At 38.2% G+C, this 14,579-nt stretch overlaps 1 protein-coding gene across 4 annotated transcripts in view; it reads right to left on the bottom strand.

Annotated features, from left to right (window-relative positions):
* The window catches only part of Scaf4 (SR-related CTD associated factor 4), a 60,165-nt gene extending 45,864 nt beyond the window's left edge, over positions 1 to 14,301 (bottom strand). For all 4 annotated transcript variants that reach the window (XM_013149753.2, XM_013149755.2, XM_013149754.2 and 1 more), the window contains exon 1: positions 14,145 to 14,301. In XM_013149753.2, coding sequence (XP_013005207.1) covers positions 14,145 to 14,174 — 30 coding nt within the window. In that variant the 5' untranslated portion in view covers positions 14,175 to 14,301. The remainder of the gene's footprint in view (positions 1 to 14,144) is intronic.
* Between the last annotated feature and the right edge of the window lie 278 nt (positions 14,302 to 14,579).

The raw sequence follows: 14,579 nt of genomic DNA, 5'->3' as shown, positions 1-14,579 counted from the left end.
GGAAGTTTAAATTCGCTGTTATAAATTGTTAGTGAATCTGTTCTAACTGTTCATAAAAATAAATCGATATGGAAGAAATAAAAGTGAGCATAATAGCCTACCATTCCTAGAATGTTTTTACCTACTTCTCAAAATTAAGCTGTCAAGACAAAGAATCAGAAAGGTACATAATTATTCTAAGTAATTTTTTAAATCTTTAAGCCTTCGGTTAGTAGTCCCTTCCTGAATCCCAATGGATACCCTTTATTACCTAAACTTTTTTTTTTTTTTTTTTGGTCTTTTTTCTTTTTTATCAGTACTGGGGATTGAACTCACGACTGCCTGCTTGCTGGGCAGGCGCTTATGCCGCTGAGCTAAATCCCCAGCCCCTATTACCTAAACTTTTAAAATCTAAACCTTAAAAATTTATTTTCCATAGTTGTATTTTGTAATGAATTATACTAATTTTCTAGCATTTCTTTCTCTGCTTTAGGAACTGATAAAAAAAAAATACACTGCCTGCTTAAATAAAAAAGAATTACTACAGTAAAGACACACTGCCATTAATGACCCTCAAAATAAATTACCGTCATTTCAAACAGTTATCCTGTCACTCCTGACACTTTCTATAGTTCTGAAGTCCTCTTTCACGAGCGTCTTTAGTTGCACTGTTGTGGCTGCTCTGATGTCCTGAATTGACTCAAAATGTTTACAGCAATTTCTAATGTATAAAAACATTATGGTACATTCTCAGTTACCTTATTCAGCCAATCTGGTACTAACCAACTTCTGGTTCTCCCCTCAAGTTGAAATAGCCATGAAAGGTACACGTTTTGACTCATTCAGAACATCAAGACAGATCCAAGTGAAGACATTCTTGCAAGAGAACTTCCAGAACTGCTTCAGAAAGCGGCAAGAATGATGGGATAAGGGTATTAGAAGTGAGGTTGAGGGGCTTAACAACAGCATTTCTTTTACTGTAATACATTTTTTAAAAACTATGGTTTTGATTACGCCTTGTATTACAACCTCCGAGAGGACAAAGCAACTTTCCCTTAATAAGCTCTAGTATTAATATTTAATTGCAAAGTTTAATTCAAAGAGAAACTGGAATGCTTCCAAAAAGAAATACACATACACACACACAGACACAGACACAGAGGCAGGTACTTTAATCTCCTTCCTATCAGATGCAGGTATCAAAGTATTTATTTAATTTTATACAGTCATATCTCTTCTTTCATTTATTTATCAGACACACTGACTTAAAAGTTAAGGCCAACACAACTGCATTCTTCACTAGCACTTTATGAAAGTACATACTAAATTTCTTAACAAAAGATAATGATCATCTTTTGTGAAAAGTTGCTTTATCCATCTAATTACTGTCTGAAGACACCTCCATAAAACATTTATTGCTAAAACTACTAGGTAAGGGATACTTCACAGTTAATTATGCCTGGCATTTTACTTTGTATCTTTCATGTGTAATTTACTGGAGGTATAGTTGGGTAGTTTCTTACTTTGGGCAATGTAATGCGATGAGAGGAACTTCATCAATCAAAAAATCAAAGGAGTTCAAGTTAAAGCAATGATATATAATTCTTCATTTATTTAACTACCATGAATGTGGGTTATCATAAAACCACAGGGGTACACTCAGCTGAGAAGATCTAGTGGGCAAATTTTAACTTGACAGAAATAAAAGTATGTAACAATCAAAAAAAGGGCACACTTTTTATACTAATAATTCTACTTCTAGAAATTTATCTAAGGCAATTGATGTTTCCAAATTTTCTACCATGACTATTCAGAAAATAATGAGCAATTTCATGTTATTAAACAGATCTGGTAACTATGTAAAAAAAAAATCGCAAACACAAGGCTGCATAGTGGCTAGCATCCAGTTGCAGATAGGAAAAATAAAACAAAAACAAAACCTCAACCCTCAAAACAAACCCAATATCTAAAATGCAAATAGTATGTATTTGGTGAATTCTTTTCTCTTTCATTTTTTAATTTAAATTTACCTAATTTGCACTAATCTGATATTTAAAAATTAATGTTTTAAAAATAAATTTTAATTAGCCCTAAGAAATGCATTTTTCTCCACCTTTTGATTAGAAATATAAGTGATAAAGAATATGGTTACACTGAACCATCACTACCAGAATACTTCTTTATGTAAAGTATCAATTACTATGCTATTTGGTTTTTATTTTATTTTGATACCAGGGATTGAACTCATGACCGCACATTTGCAAGTAGGCTACTATGCTATTTGGAAATCTTTAATTAAAACTTTTTAAAGTTGCTAACATTTTAAAAACTAAAACTTAAATAAAAATTTCCCCTTTCAATCTTTACAATAACTGAAGTCTGAGGATAGACATTAAAATCTGGGAACCACTGTTTTAAATATATTTTGTGACATCAGTTAAAGGAAGTATCTTCCTTTATTTAACACTATACAGTTTTTTCCATGTAAAGTCTATTTACTTTTCAAGCCAAGCACTTTGAAACCTGAATGTTTAACCACTTTCCTCTGCTTAGAGGAAGGTATGAGAACAGATCTGGCATCAACATGAAATATGCCAAAGTACGGCAAATTTACAAAGCCTTTAAAAGCAACCAGGAAACATACTGCACTGTTACCTAGCTCCTACTCAGCAATGTCTTTAATTTGATGATAAACACTACAGTGCAAGTTTCACCTATTTCTCCATAAAATGCATTCTTCTGATTCCCAAGCATTCCAAATCAGGTACTTATAAGCAACAGTCCTGCATATAATACTCTGAATGTCAAAAATATATTCCCTCCTCCTTTCTTCCTAAATCTTCTGTCCTATACTACACTACGTATTTTTCTCCTAATACAGAAATGAAACATTTTATGAAATTAACACTAGAAGCATAAAATTACGGGTAATATTACCTATGATTTTTTTTTTGGTCTTTTTCCTTTTTATCGGTACCAGGGATCGAACTCATGACCACACACTTGCAAGGCAGGCGCTTATGCCACTGAGCTAAACCCCCAGCCCCTAACTATGATATCTTTTAGGTTAACTGCATATATTTTTATATTACTAAGAAAACAGCACAGTAATATGGTCAAAGATGTAAGTTAAACTTTGCATTATTTCTCTAATATCGTCGAACCCTAATGTTACTGGCAGAATTTTCTTAGTTAAATTTTCGATGATTTACCTTATAAATATGTCATATTTTCATTTTGTCCTACTTCCCCTACCATTTCCAAGGGTCTACTCACTCCTTACTTCTGTTAGCTTTTCACTGACAGTATCAATCATTTCTCAACAGGTCATGGTTGTGGATGTCTGTAATTCCAGCACTCTGACACTGGGAGGAACACAAATTGGAGTCCAGACTAGGCCAACTGATTTTGGTTTTCAAAAGGCTGAAGAATAGTTCAGTATGCAGCTTTTAGGCTCACTTTCTACTACAATTAACCAACCAACCAACAGGCTTTAAATTCATTAAAGTTCAGGTTATCACAACAGGTTACATTTCTTTCCATTTCTTACCTCTATTTAGGTCCACTGAACTGTAATCAACTGGCAACTCTTTCCTTTATACTTGCTCAAGTAATATGCCACATGGTTTTAAGAAACATCAGTATTTTAACTATTCTATTGCTCTACTTCACTAGCCAGCACATGTGCCAAATTTCAAGATCACTTTTATTGTGGCTCACAGTGTGCCCTCAAAGTTGGCTATGAAACAGTTTTGTGTAGTTAAGAACTTCCTCCTACTCTGCAATAAGGGAGAATTTGCCTCAAGATACAAAACTATCTGACAGAAAATAACATTAGTATTTATAAAAAACTTTCATTAAAATTTGTGAGTATAAGTTAGCAAAGGAAACATACACACTAACCTTAAGTTTTCAATAGACTGTCATGTATTACAGTAGATGACATAGTAAACTTAAGGAATCTGCCCACAAAATATATTGTTATTTAGACAGTATCGCTTATTACCAAAAGATGTCCCGTGAATCCCCCCACCTTCCCCTATAAAAAGTGGAACAGAAATGGATTCATTGGTCAAAGAGCTTCAGAGCAGCTATGTGGAGCTATGGAACAGGCTTAGATTAGCACTTGTAAGATATCAGAGTTAAATCTCAGAAATGCTTTCTATAACTGTGTGACATGGGGCCATTCACATCAGTCTTTAGTTTCTTTACCTTTAAAACAGAAAGAATGCAAAGTCACATGTATAATATCTAACCCATTAGCTAGTACCTGGTTGTTCTTTAACAAGCAAATGCAGGATTCTTTCTTGTCCTCCTCTTGAACTATCCCCACTAGGTTATTTCTTAAAACAGCCTGCCAAAAGTAAAGCCATCCCTTGAACAAACTTAAGACTCAAGAAGAACAAATTAATTTACAAGAGTCATGCTGTTAGCTACTGGGTCCTGTTTTCAACCTGCTAGGTTAGGAGATCAAGTAAGAGAACAAAGAAAACAGTGTTAGACTTAATTTTTTTTCCAATAGCTTTAGCTATAACTCATATGTTACAAAATTCTCTCTTAAAGATGTATATAATTCAGTGGCTTTCAGTATATTCAGGATTTTAAAACCATCAATGGTGTTTAATTTTCAGACATATCCAGCACTCTCAAAAGAAATTCATACTGCCAGGCACTTGTACTCCCAGCACTCAGGAGGCTGAGGCAAGAGGACTGCTGTAAGTTTCAGGCCAGCCTTAGCTATACACTCAATTCAAGGCCAGCCTGACACTGCCTCAAAAACCAAACCAAACCAAACCAAACCAAACCACAAAAACAAAAATCCAAAAAAACTCCCCAACTAGGCCAACCTCCCCCCAAACCCATACAATTAACAGTCATCCTTTTGTTGCTCCCCCTGCTTCCTAGAAAACAATCTACATTTTTTTATGGATTTGCCTCTTTAGAACATTTTAAAAATCTGTTTTGAAATTTATATTAACTTTTAAAATTACTGCTGGGCATGGTGGCACATGCCTGTAATTTCAGCACTCAGGAGACTGAGGCAGGAGAATCACCATGACTTTGAGACCAGATTGGGATACATAAGTACAAGGCTAGCCTTAACTACATAGTAAGACCCAGTGTGTGATAAATTTTCTTAAAAAACAAAACAAAACAAACTCCTCCCTCCCTCTCTTTCTAAACGTTAAAGTATAAAATGGCTAAAGGACAGCCCAAATTATTTTTTCTAAAATGACATCACCTGGCATGATCTTTAAAATTTAAAGAATATTTTTTTTCCTAAAAAGTTAGAGTAGCCACCAATAACGTTCCTTTACTCATGGCATATATAATAATTTTACTTTAGCTAAAACTTAGCTCTGACAAAAATCACAAGCCAAAAATAAGGTGGAAAACTAATGATAAAGTGCATAAAGATATCCTGGAGATACTACAGAAGGAAATTAGAGACTACAAGGAGAGTCAATTACAACTCTTTTTGTTTGTTTGTTTGGAGACAGGGTCGTGCTATGTAGTCCAGGGTGGCCTTTGAACTCCCTGCAATCCTCCTGCATCAGTCTCTCGAGTGCTGGGATTAAAGAAATGCACCACCATGCTCAACATTTGAGGAAGAATGTCACATTTACAGTAGGACAACAGCATGCATGTGTAGGGAGTAAGGCAATAAACTGGCCCAAGATTCTACAACAACAAAACTTTCAGTCTTTTATCTTATCATCACACACTGGCAATTACAAATAACATCAGGATTAAGGTATTTTTCTCCACTCTAGAACTTTGTTAACCAACACTTTCTCTATATGGTGAACTACTGCTGTGGATACCGCTGAGTTTTAATAACATAAATAGCAAATCTCCCCACTTTTATTACACAGGCCTGAATAAACAATCAAAGTTCATTAGAGAATATCTCAGGTAAGATGGCCAGTTCCAACACAATCTGAATTCATATACCTACTGGTATGAAAAGTGGGTACAAAAAAGGTTCAGGAGAGTTATTATCAACTCAGGCTCAGTGTATCTCTGCTACTGTAGTACCAGTATGTACTCCTAGCTTGCATACAGTGTAATCAAAATAGGACAGCTATGTGCAGTTTCTCTTTCTACAATGTTTTGTCTGATAGAATTATTTACAAAGAACAGAAGCAGCCTTCAACAAATACATAGTGGAATACAAGGTTTTAAAACTGAACAAAATTATGGAGAATGCTATTAACTAAGCAACAAGAATAAGGAAGTGGAAATTTACACAGAATTTTAAGTCTTTACCAAACACAGTATAGACCTAAATTAACTTTTTGAGTGAAAACCACTCTAGTGAAATTTTTTGACTGACAAAACATCTGAAAGTCACTAGAATCAATGCTGAATACAAATAGTATTATGATTTCCAGAATTAAGTGTGTTTTTAAATGGAAAAAAAAACAAAAAACAAAACTCTATGCTTAAGGTTTAGGAATGGTTTGTGCTAGGTATGTTGGTGCACGCCTGTAATTCCAGCAGTCAGGAGGCTGAGACTAGGGTCTGACTGAGTGTGCGGGCAGCCGGGGGTACAAAATGAGTTCAAGACCAGTCTGAACTACATAATGAGACCTTGTTTTAACAACGGGGTACAAAATGAGTTCAAGACCAGCCTGAACTACATAATCAGACCTTGTTTTAACAACAACAATAAGAACAACAAAAAGTGCTGTTCCATGTGCAACATGTTGTAATTAAAATTAACAAAAAGGGTTCTTAAACTATGGGTGCATGCTAATAAATCTAACACAAATATGTGAAGATCTAGTTTGACAGTCACTAACAAGATTTGAAAAGAAACAGGAGTACTTATTAGCATTGTAACAGACGCGCACGCGCGTGCGCACACACACACACACACATGCAATTTAAAAGTATTAATCAGAGGGTATGGGAAAAAAAGTAACAAGTTATATCATATACAGATACAAATTCTCCATGAATGGGATCACTATGTATATGTAAAATGTACAAATAAAATCTGATTTAAAAAGTATTAATCAACTATTTTTTTCTACAATAATACTTATTTGTAACTAATATGATTCCTTTAACGCATGCATATTATGTAGGAAGTTTTTTTCTGCCTACTTAAATCATTCAATTAATGATTATTTTCGAAATAACTGTTAGCACTGGATGTCAAATATGTTAGCTATGCCACTGCTTTATGGTCTTTCTCAGGTAGGATTGACCCATAGAGATCTAAGGCTAGAATCATCAATTTTCTAAACATTCACTGCAACTTTCAAGAAGTATTTGGGCAATGTTACCCACTTTCCTGAATCTTGCTATCCACTCCCACACCCAGTCAAAACTAATGCCTCTCATCCTCATCTCCATTCCTACATGTCACTGGTTTTCTTGTACTAATGTAGTACAGTACATCACCAGTATATCAAGGATTCTATGTATTTTTATTTTTACTAGCATCAGTAAAGAGCTCTGTAAAACAAGGGATTGAAATCAATAAACCATGTAACTATTACACAGGATAAAAGTAAGGCCACAATTATCATACTGTATTACTTGAAATCTCTTTCAGCCCCCAAAAATTCATAATAGCAGACTGAAAACACATCTCTCCTAGTGTAAGCTCTTCAACAAATCCAGATGTATCCTAATGCAAATTTAGCTACCACCCATCTTCAACTTTCCAGTGATTCAACAAGAACATAGCATCAACAAATCAATCAGTAGAGGGCTGGAGATTTAGTTCAGCAGCATTAGAGCATGCCTTGCAAGCGTGCGGTTGTGAGTTGATCCCTGGTACCAATTAAAAAATAAGTAAATAAATCAGTATTACCAAAAACTTGAGCTAGTTAAGAGGAAAGCTATTTTTTTCTATATACCTGATAACATTCAACAAACTTTCTCAAATGTGTCGCTTAAGTGTGCATTCTCTAGAACAGCTGTCCTCAAACTGCAGTTTCCATTTCTTCAAATAGATCTCTCATAAAGAAAAGAATGATCAAAAACAAAAGATTAGTATTACAGGTTAAAAAATCATCCCCACTGGATTTTAGTTTGATCTAAATACTACAAAACAATCAGGTCTATTAACAGGAAAATATAAAATAGACAAACAGAACAAATTACAGTGAAAATAGAAAGGGGCAGCAAGCTCCTCACTGAGAAATGGAATTCAACTTTCTTCAGGATGAGGCCAAGACAAATCAACTCAGCAAGTGTACTAAACTCAACTGGAATATTAAGAAATCACAAAGCTTATATATGTCTAGTTCCAAAGATAAAAATGAACATTAAACTACTCAAATTTTCTGCCTATGTTGCAAAGCAGCAATGTGCACATACTATGTTGATGCTGCAGGCTCTCAGGGCTTTTGGTATGACCCTTGCAGTGGTCTGTGAAGTTAAAACTGTTTTCATATTAAGAGATTTCATGTCCTTGTCCTTCATTTTCTTACAAGTATGCATCAATGTTTTCCACCTGCTAATTTGTGCTATTACAAGAGACTAAATTAAAAGTAGACACGAGGATCTAAGTTTTACAAAATCTAAATAAAATCTAAGTTTATATGAGTTTTGCAAAAAAGTAAAACAGAGCCACATATTTTGGAGGGAATGTTATTTTACATTTAAAATGTTACTTAGGTTGCTAGATATGGTCATACACAACTATAATCCCAGCTACTCAGGAGGCTGAGGCAGGAGAATCGAAAGTTTGAGGACAACCTGGGCAACTTAGTAAGACCCTGTCTGGAAATAAAATTTTTAAGAGGATGGAAATGCAGTTCACTGATGGCATCACTGATTAGTATACATGAGGCTTTGAATTCAATTCCCATCACAAGCGCGCGCGCACACACACACACACACACACACACACACACACCTGGTTACTTAGGCTAATATGTTATGAGCTTATTAGTTTTAATAAATGTATTTCTCACCTGTAAATGCAGCACCTGGGAGACTGAGGCAGGACTGACATGAGTTCAAAGTCAGCCTAGGGTACATAGTTCCAGGCCACCCAGAACTACATGGCAAGACCCTGTCTCAAAATGCAAAACAAATATGGTGGCGTCTTGGTTCACAAACTTATTTTGTTCCACAATTCTGGAAAAGATGGCCATGCTCATGTTCATGCAGGAAAGATAACCATGGTCACCCAATACAATTTGCAAACAAAAATTTTTAGCAAATGTTTCTGCTGGCAAATCAAAAGTATGTGTCAACTGTGACACCACTATAAATGTATTTCTCATCTCAGAATTATAATACGGTAAATATCAATAGACAATATCCATAAATACATGTTTCTATGGTCTGAAATTTATGAATTGAAAAGGGTCAAAGCTGCAGTTTGAGGACAGCTTTCCTAGAGAATGCACACTCAAGAGACACGTTTGAGAAAGTTTATTGAATGCTGCTAGCAAGAAAATGAACTGTGAATCTTTATAGTACGATGGTTAAGTAAAAAAGGCACATTTGGAAATATGTGCAATAAACTACTCACGGACATCATGTCTAAGGTTCAGAATACAGTTTACAAACCAGATATTAATACCAAATTATTTGACTGGGTCTGATGGGAAAAAGGAATGGGGATTAAAAGCAAGGACTTTAGGGGCTGGGGATTTAGCTCAGTGACATAAGCCCCTGCTAGCAAGCACACAGTCATGAGTTCAATCCCTGGTATTTACAAGAAAAAAAAAAAGCAAGGACTTTAAAAATACTTAATAAATGGGAGTGGTGGCACATTCTTTTAATCCCAGCATGCAGGAAGCTGAGGCAGGAGGATTACAAGACCAGCATGGACTATATACTAATGAGATTCTGTCTCAAAAAACAATCAAAGAAAACTTCAAAACTTAAAATAGCATCAACTGTTAGTTTTTGCTTTATTTTCTCTATACTATTATATATTAAATGCCTTGAGAAAATTGTAGCTGCTATAAAAGTGGAAAGAACAAGATATATTCTTTTGGATTTAGAGAAGATTATAGATTAAAATATCATCAATAAGTTAAAAAGTCTAGTCTATATCCTTTATTCATCCCATAAACTTTTAACAAAATACCATCAAGCTTCACATTGAGTGCCACAACGCAGAACAGAATTAGGTGCCTTAACAGATCTTAATCTTTTTCACTCATTTTTTCATCTTTCACAACACTTAATGCAGAGTCCTGCATTCTTCAAATACTCTGTTGAATGAGTATCTTTAATGTCACTTATTGAATGTTCTATTTTTTCTGTATCACAGATAGATTCTTTTACCTGTAATTCCAACCTGTCCTTTTCCTTTTAGGTACAATTTTGCTTCATGTTAACCACTGCCTCTTGCTGCTACGAACTATGCATTTCTACACTCCCTTCCCTTCAAAAGCCCACCTTCACTCTCATCTAGTAGAAACCAGGTTTCAACTTCGTTCACTAATGCTATCACCTTCTACTAAATACTATATGAATTTACAAACTACCTAGCACCAGTACTTGATATACTGTTAAACGTTCTTTCTTCCCGTCAAACAACTATTCCATATATGATTTCTCAAAATTAAACCTCTAAAAACACTACGCTTGCTATCTCTCATTTCATTATCTTCCACTACCATTCAGTCCCTAAGCATTGAATCCTATTATCCTCAGAAAATTTCAGTGCTTTTGCTTAAGTCTTTAATCTGTGATCACTTCCCTGGTATTGTACAAAGTATTATCTTCAGGCAACAATTAAAGTAGAAAGATCCACATTCAAATTCCAGTTTTGCCATCAGTTAACCGTATCCCCTTGGATGAATTCTTAACTTCTTTTGCAAATCTGCTTCCCACCTATAACTGGATATCTCCACAAAGTAGTAGAAATACTTATCTATTAAATCAGACATGCATAAAATGCCCAATATGCTACACATGTTATTATGCTATATTAATGCTTTTTTCTTTTCTCCTCAACTTTCTCCAGGGTCCATCTGAGAGAGACTCCCAGATATCTTCCTCTGTCTCTTGGCTGCTTCCAAGTTTGAGTCTTCCAAAAATATACACGTGGCTGTTACACATGTAACTAAAAAATCCACCTGCTCAAAAACCAAATATATAGCTGGGTGTGGTGGCACACTCCTGTAATGCCAGCACTCTGGAGGCTGAGGCAGGAGGATTGTTGCAAATTTGAGACCACCCTGGGTTTCAAAGTGTGCTTGTCAAGGCCAGCCTCAACTGTATAATGAGACTGTCTCAAGAGGACAACAAACCAAATACATTTTCTTCATTAAATATACTTCTGATCACTGACTTGTAATGGTATCACCTGTTGTGATATTCAGTGGTTTTGGTTTTTTACAGACAGGGTCTCGCCATGTAACAGCCTAGCTTTGAACTCACTATGCAGCCCCAAACTGGCCTTGAATTTGCAGCAATCCTCCTGCCTCAGCCTCCCAATTACTGGAATTACAGGTGTGTACTACTACACCTGGCCTATGTTGGCATTCATATGCAGGCAAAAATGTGCTCATACACCCATCAGACACCAAGATCTACGGACTCCTCTGGCCCCCATTCTTCCCTTGGTCTTGCCAAGACTTGCCAAGTTCAAGTTTTACTTACTTTTCCTACTTCAGTATCCAACCCACTAATCTCTCCCAACCAAGTTTTTGCCTTCAACAACACATACCACTAATAAAGTGTAGTTTGTAATTTATATTATCTTACTACTTAAAATTTTCAATGTGTACCCACAACCTAAAAATTTAATTCAAATACATTAGAGACATGAAACTTGTCAGTTCTCAAAGTACTTTGTCATTTTTACTTTTCAACAGCTTCCAGAATCAACTACTACTCACTTTTTTCTCGGCCTTTCACTCTCTGATCACTATTTCCTTTTTCTTAAAGTCCTGATATCGCTGGCACCTTCATTTCCTTCTAAATCTTCACTGATTCCCCATGGACATAATGCAATATACAGAAAGATCCAAAAGGAAATTGTTCAATCATAGATTGAAGTTATTTGCCTGTCTTAAGTCCTCTATTAGATTAGACTTCTAGATGACAGAGACCCTGCAGTATTCAGAACACAGCTATACAGGTACTCAGATGTTTGTTAAAGACAGATCGCATTTGAGAGACTACAGGTTACAAGAAAACAGTAACATTTTATAAATGAGAAAAACCAGTTGAGAAGCACAAATCAAACATACAAAACTATATGGATTTTTAGTCATTAATTTCATCAGATGAAAGTTGCAATTGAGCACAAGACAGTTGGTTCTGATAATGTACACACTTAATACATCTAATAAGTAATCTGCAGTTTATATAAAGAATAGGTGTAGAAAGGAAAATTTTGTGTAGAACAATGAGAAAATGTTAATCTTCCATATTTAAAAAAGACCACTTCCCTTCTTCAAGCATTCAATACCATTTCTAATTTGGCTTTTTTCAAAGTACTACTGATTACAATTTTTTTAAAAAAACAATATAGGGTAGTTTAAAAATGTGTCTGAAACCTGTACTATTCGGAATCACAAACACTATTCCTTTAAAAAAACCCAGTTTTTGGCCGGGGATTTAATTCAGCGGCATAAGCGCCTGCCTGGCAAGCTTGAGGTTGTGAGTTCGATCCCTGGTACAAAACAAAACAAACAAATATTCAGTTTTTATCTTGGGAGAAAAAAGTGCTTGAACTCCTTTAACAACTGTTGTGTCATTTGTGTTTTTATTCATTCAAGAACTACATTTGGCAGGCACTTGCTACGGTAGGGGGGAAAAGTGGATAGAGCAGAAACTCCCTGCCCTCATGGAGCCAAAATTCCACCAAGTTTTACCATCAGGATGCCAGGTAAAAGTCCAACCTTGTTGCAAATTTTCTAGCAACCAAACATTAGGAAATAAATTTTCGAAATCATCGATATTGAATTTTTTAAAATACAATACCAATTCCAAATACTACAGTTATTTTCTTCAGCTGACAAAAAACTTTAGGATGAAGTGCACAGGAATGAATGGACACGAAATGCATTATTAAATTGGAGGGTCCCACAGCGTGGCACTACAAATAGAAATGTTATCTCACCATAATTCTATCGTAAGTGTCCTATAAAAATCTCACTGTGAAATACAACAAATTTTTAACACCACATCAACTCATTTTCAACTACTATGATTTCTTCAACGTTAGCTTAACTATAGTCAAAAAGGAAGGCATTCCACCTCGATCCACCACACTAGTCTCCATTCTGTAACATTTTAAAGCATCAAATCGACCCTAATAAATAAAACAGTGCGGCCGCTACACTTCAAAAACAGTACCTGTAAAGAACAGAACTACAACTAACGAACTTTAAGGAGGCAGGGAGCTTTGTTTGCGGTTTGGGGAGGTTTTCACCGTAAATTTACCCGTAGAAAAGAGCCGAGGGCTAACTATATGGGGAAGAGATGCGAGGGTAGGGAACTGCCAAGCAGCGCCGGCTTCCTAGCAGACTAAGTAAGGCGGAGCAAATACTCTTCTCTCCCATTCAACTTTTTAGGTGTCACACCAGGGCCCTAGATCCTGTAAGAGAGTTAGGTTCACGACTCGAAATGATACGGAGCCACCCCTCTTCGTTCGTGAATCCTCTTTCCCAAGTGGGTGAACCCTGTAGGGGGATAAACACCCTTTCCAACTCCTCCCGACCCGGGATCAGAGTCCAGCTGCGGACACGCCATGGCCTGAGCAACCGGAGCCCCGAGGCCGCTGCTCCACCGGCCCGGCGACCCGCAGCCGCTCCCGCTCCCCGCCCCCCACCCCACGCGCCCGCCCGCGCTTCCTTCGCAGCCCGGTGCGGGCTCCCGGCACCGCGGAGCCGATAACGGGGCCGGGGAACAGAGAGTAGAGCGCCCTGGCACGAAACGGGACGGAGTTCGAGGCACTGGAGCGGACGCGGGCTGGAGGAGGCCGGAAGGGGGCCAGAGGGCCACTCCGGGTCGCCGGCCGGGTGGGCGGTGGGGGAGGGGTGTGGGGTCAGGTCTCCCGGTGGCCGCGACCTCTCCCGGGCCACAAGGCCGCTCCGCGCAGGCCCTGCCGCTCCGGAACCCCGGCAGGAAGCGTCCCCACCCCGACCGAAGCTTCAAACCTCGGCGGCGGGAGAAGCGGGTCCCGGCTCCCGCAGCAGACCCGCGCCCCAGCCCCGAGCAGCCCTCACCTCCTGGTTGAAGGCGTTGACGGCGTCCATGTTCGCGCTGCGGCGGCGGCGGCAGCGGCTGCTCCCGGCCCGCCGGTCACATAGACCTCGCGCCGCGGCGGAGCAGGCAGGGAACCAGCCGGGCCTGAGGCGGGGAAGGCGACAAGCGGCGGAGCCCGAGGCCGGGCAGGAAGGGGCTGAGGCCGAGACGGCGAGGCAGGCGGCCGAGAAGAGGCAGAGGCGAAGGGGTGGCGGGCTCCTTTTCAGTCCCGTTCGCTGGGCGAGGAAAAGCAGGCGGCGGCGGTGTCGCTGCGTTCCAACATGTCCGTTTGGAGGTGGTGGCTGCGCTCTGCGTCTCGCTGACACAGTCCCCGCGCCCTCACGCACTCGCCCACACTGGCCCGGCCGGCGAGCGGGCGGGCCTCTCGCTCACTCTCGCCAGCAGGATGGCGGCAG

Source organism: Cavia porcellus, unplaced genomic scaffold (assembly GCF_034190915.1).
Source record: "Cavia porcellus strain 051 isolate PalLab524CR breed Dunkin Hartley unplaced genomic scaffold, mCavPor4.1 scaffold_7, whole genome shotgun sequence".
In the NCBI taxonomy this organism is placed as follows: domain Eukaryota; kingdom Metazoa; phylum Chordata; class Mammalia; order Rodentia; family Caviidae; genus Cavia; species Cavia porcellus.
Note: the sequence above shows the minus strand (reverse complement) of the source record. Positions and strands in the feature narration are given on the sequence as shown.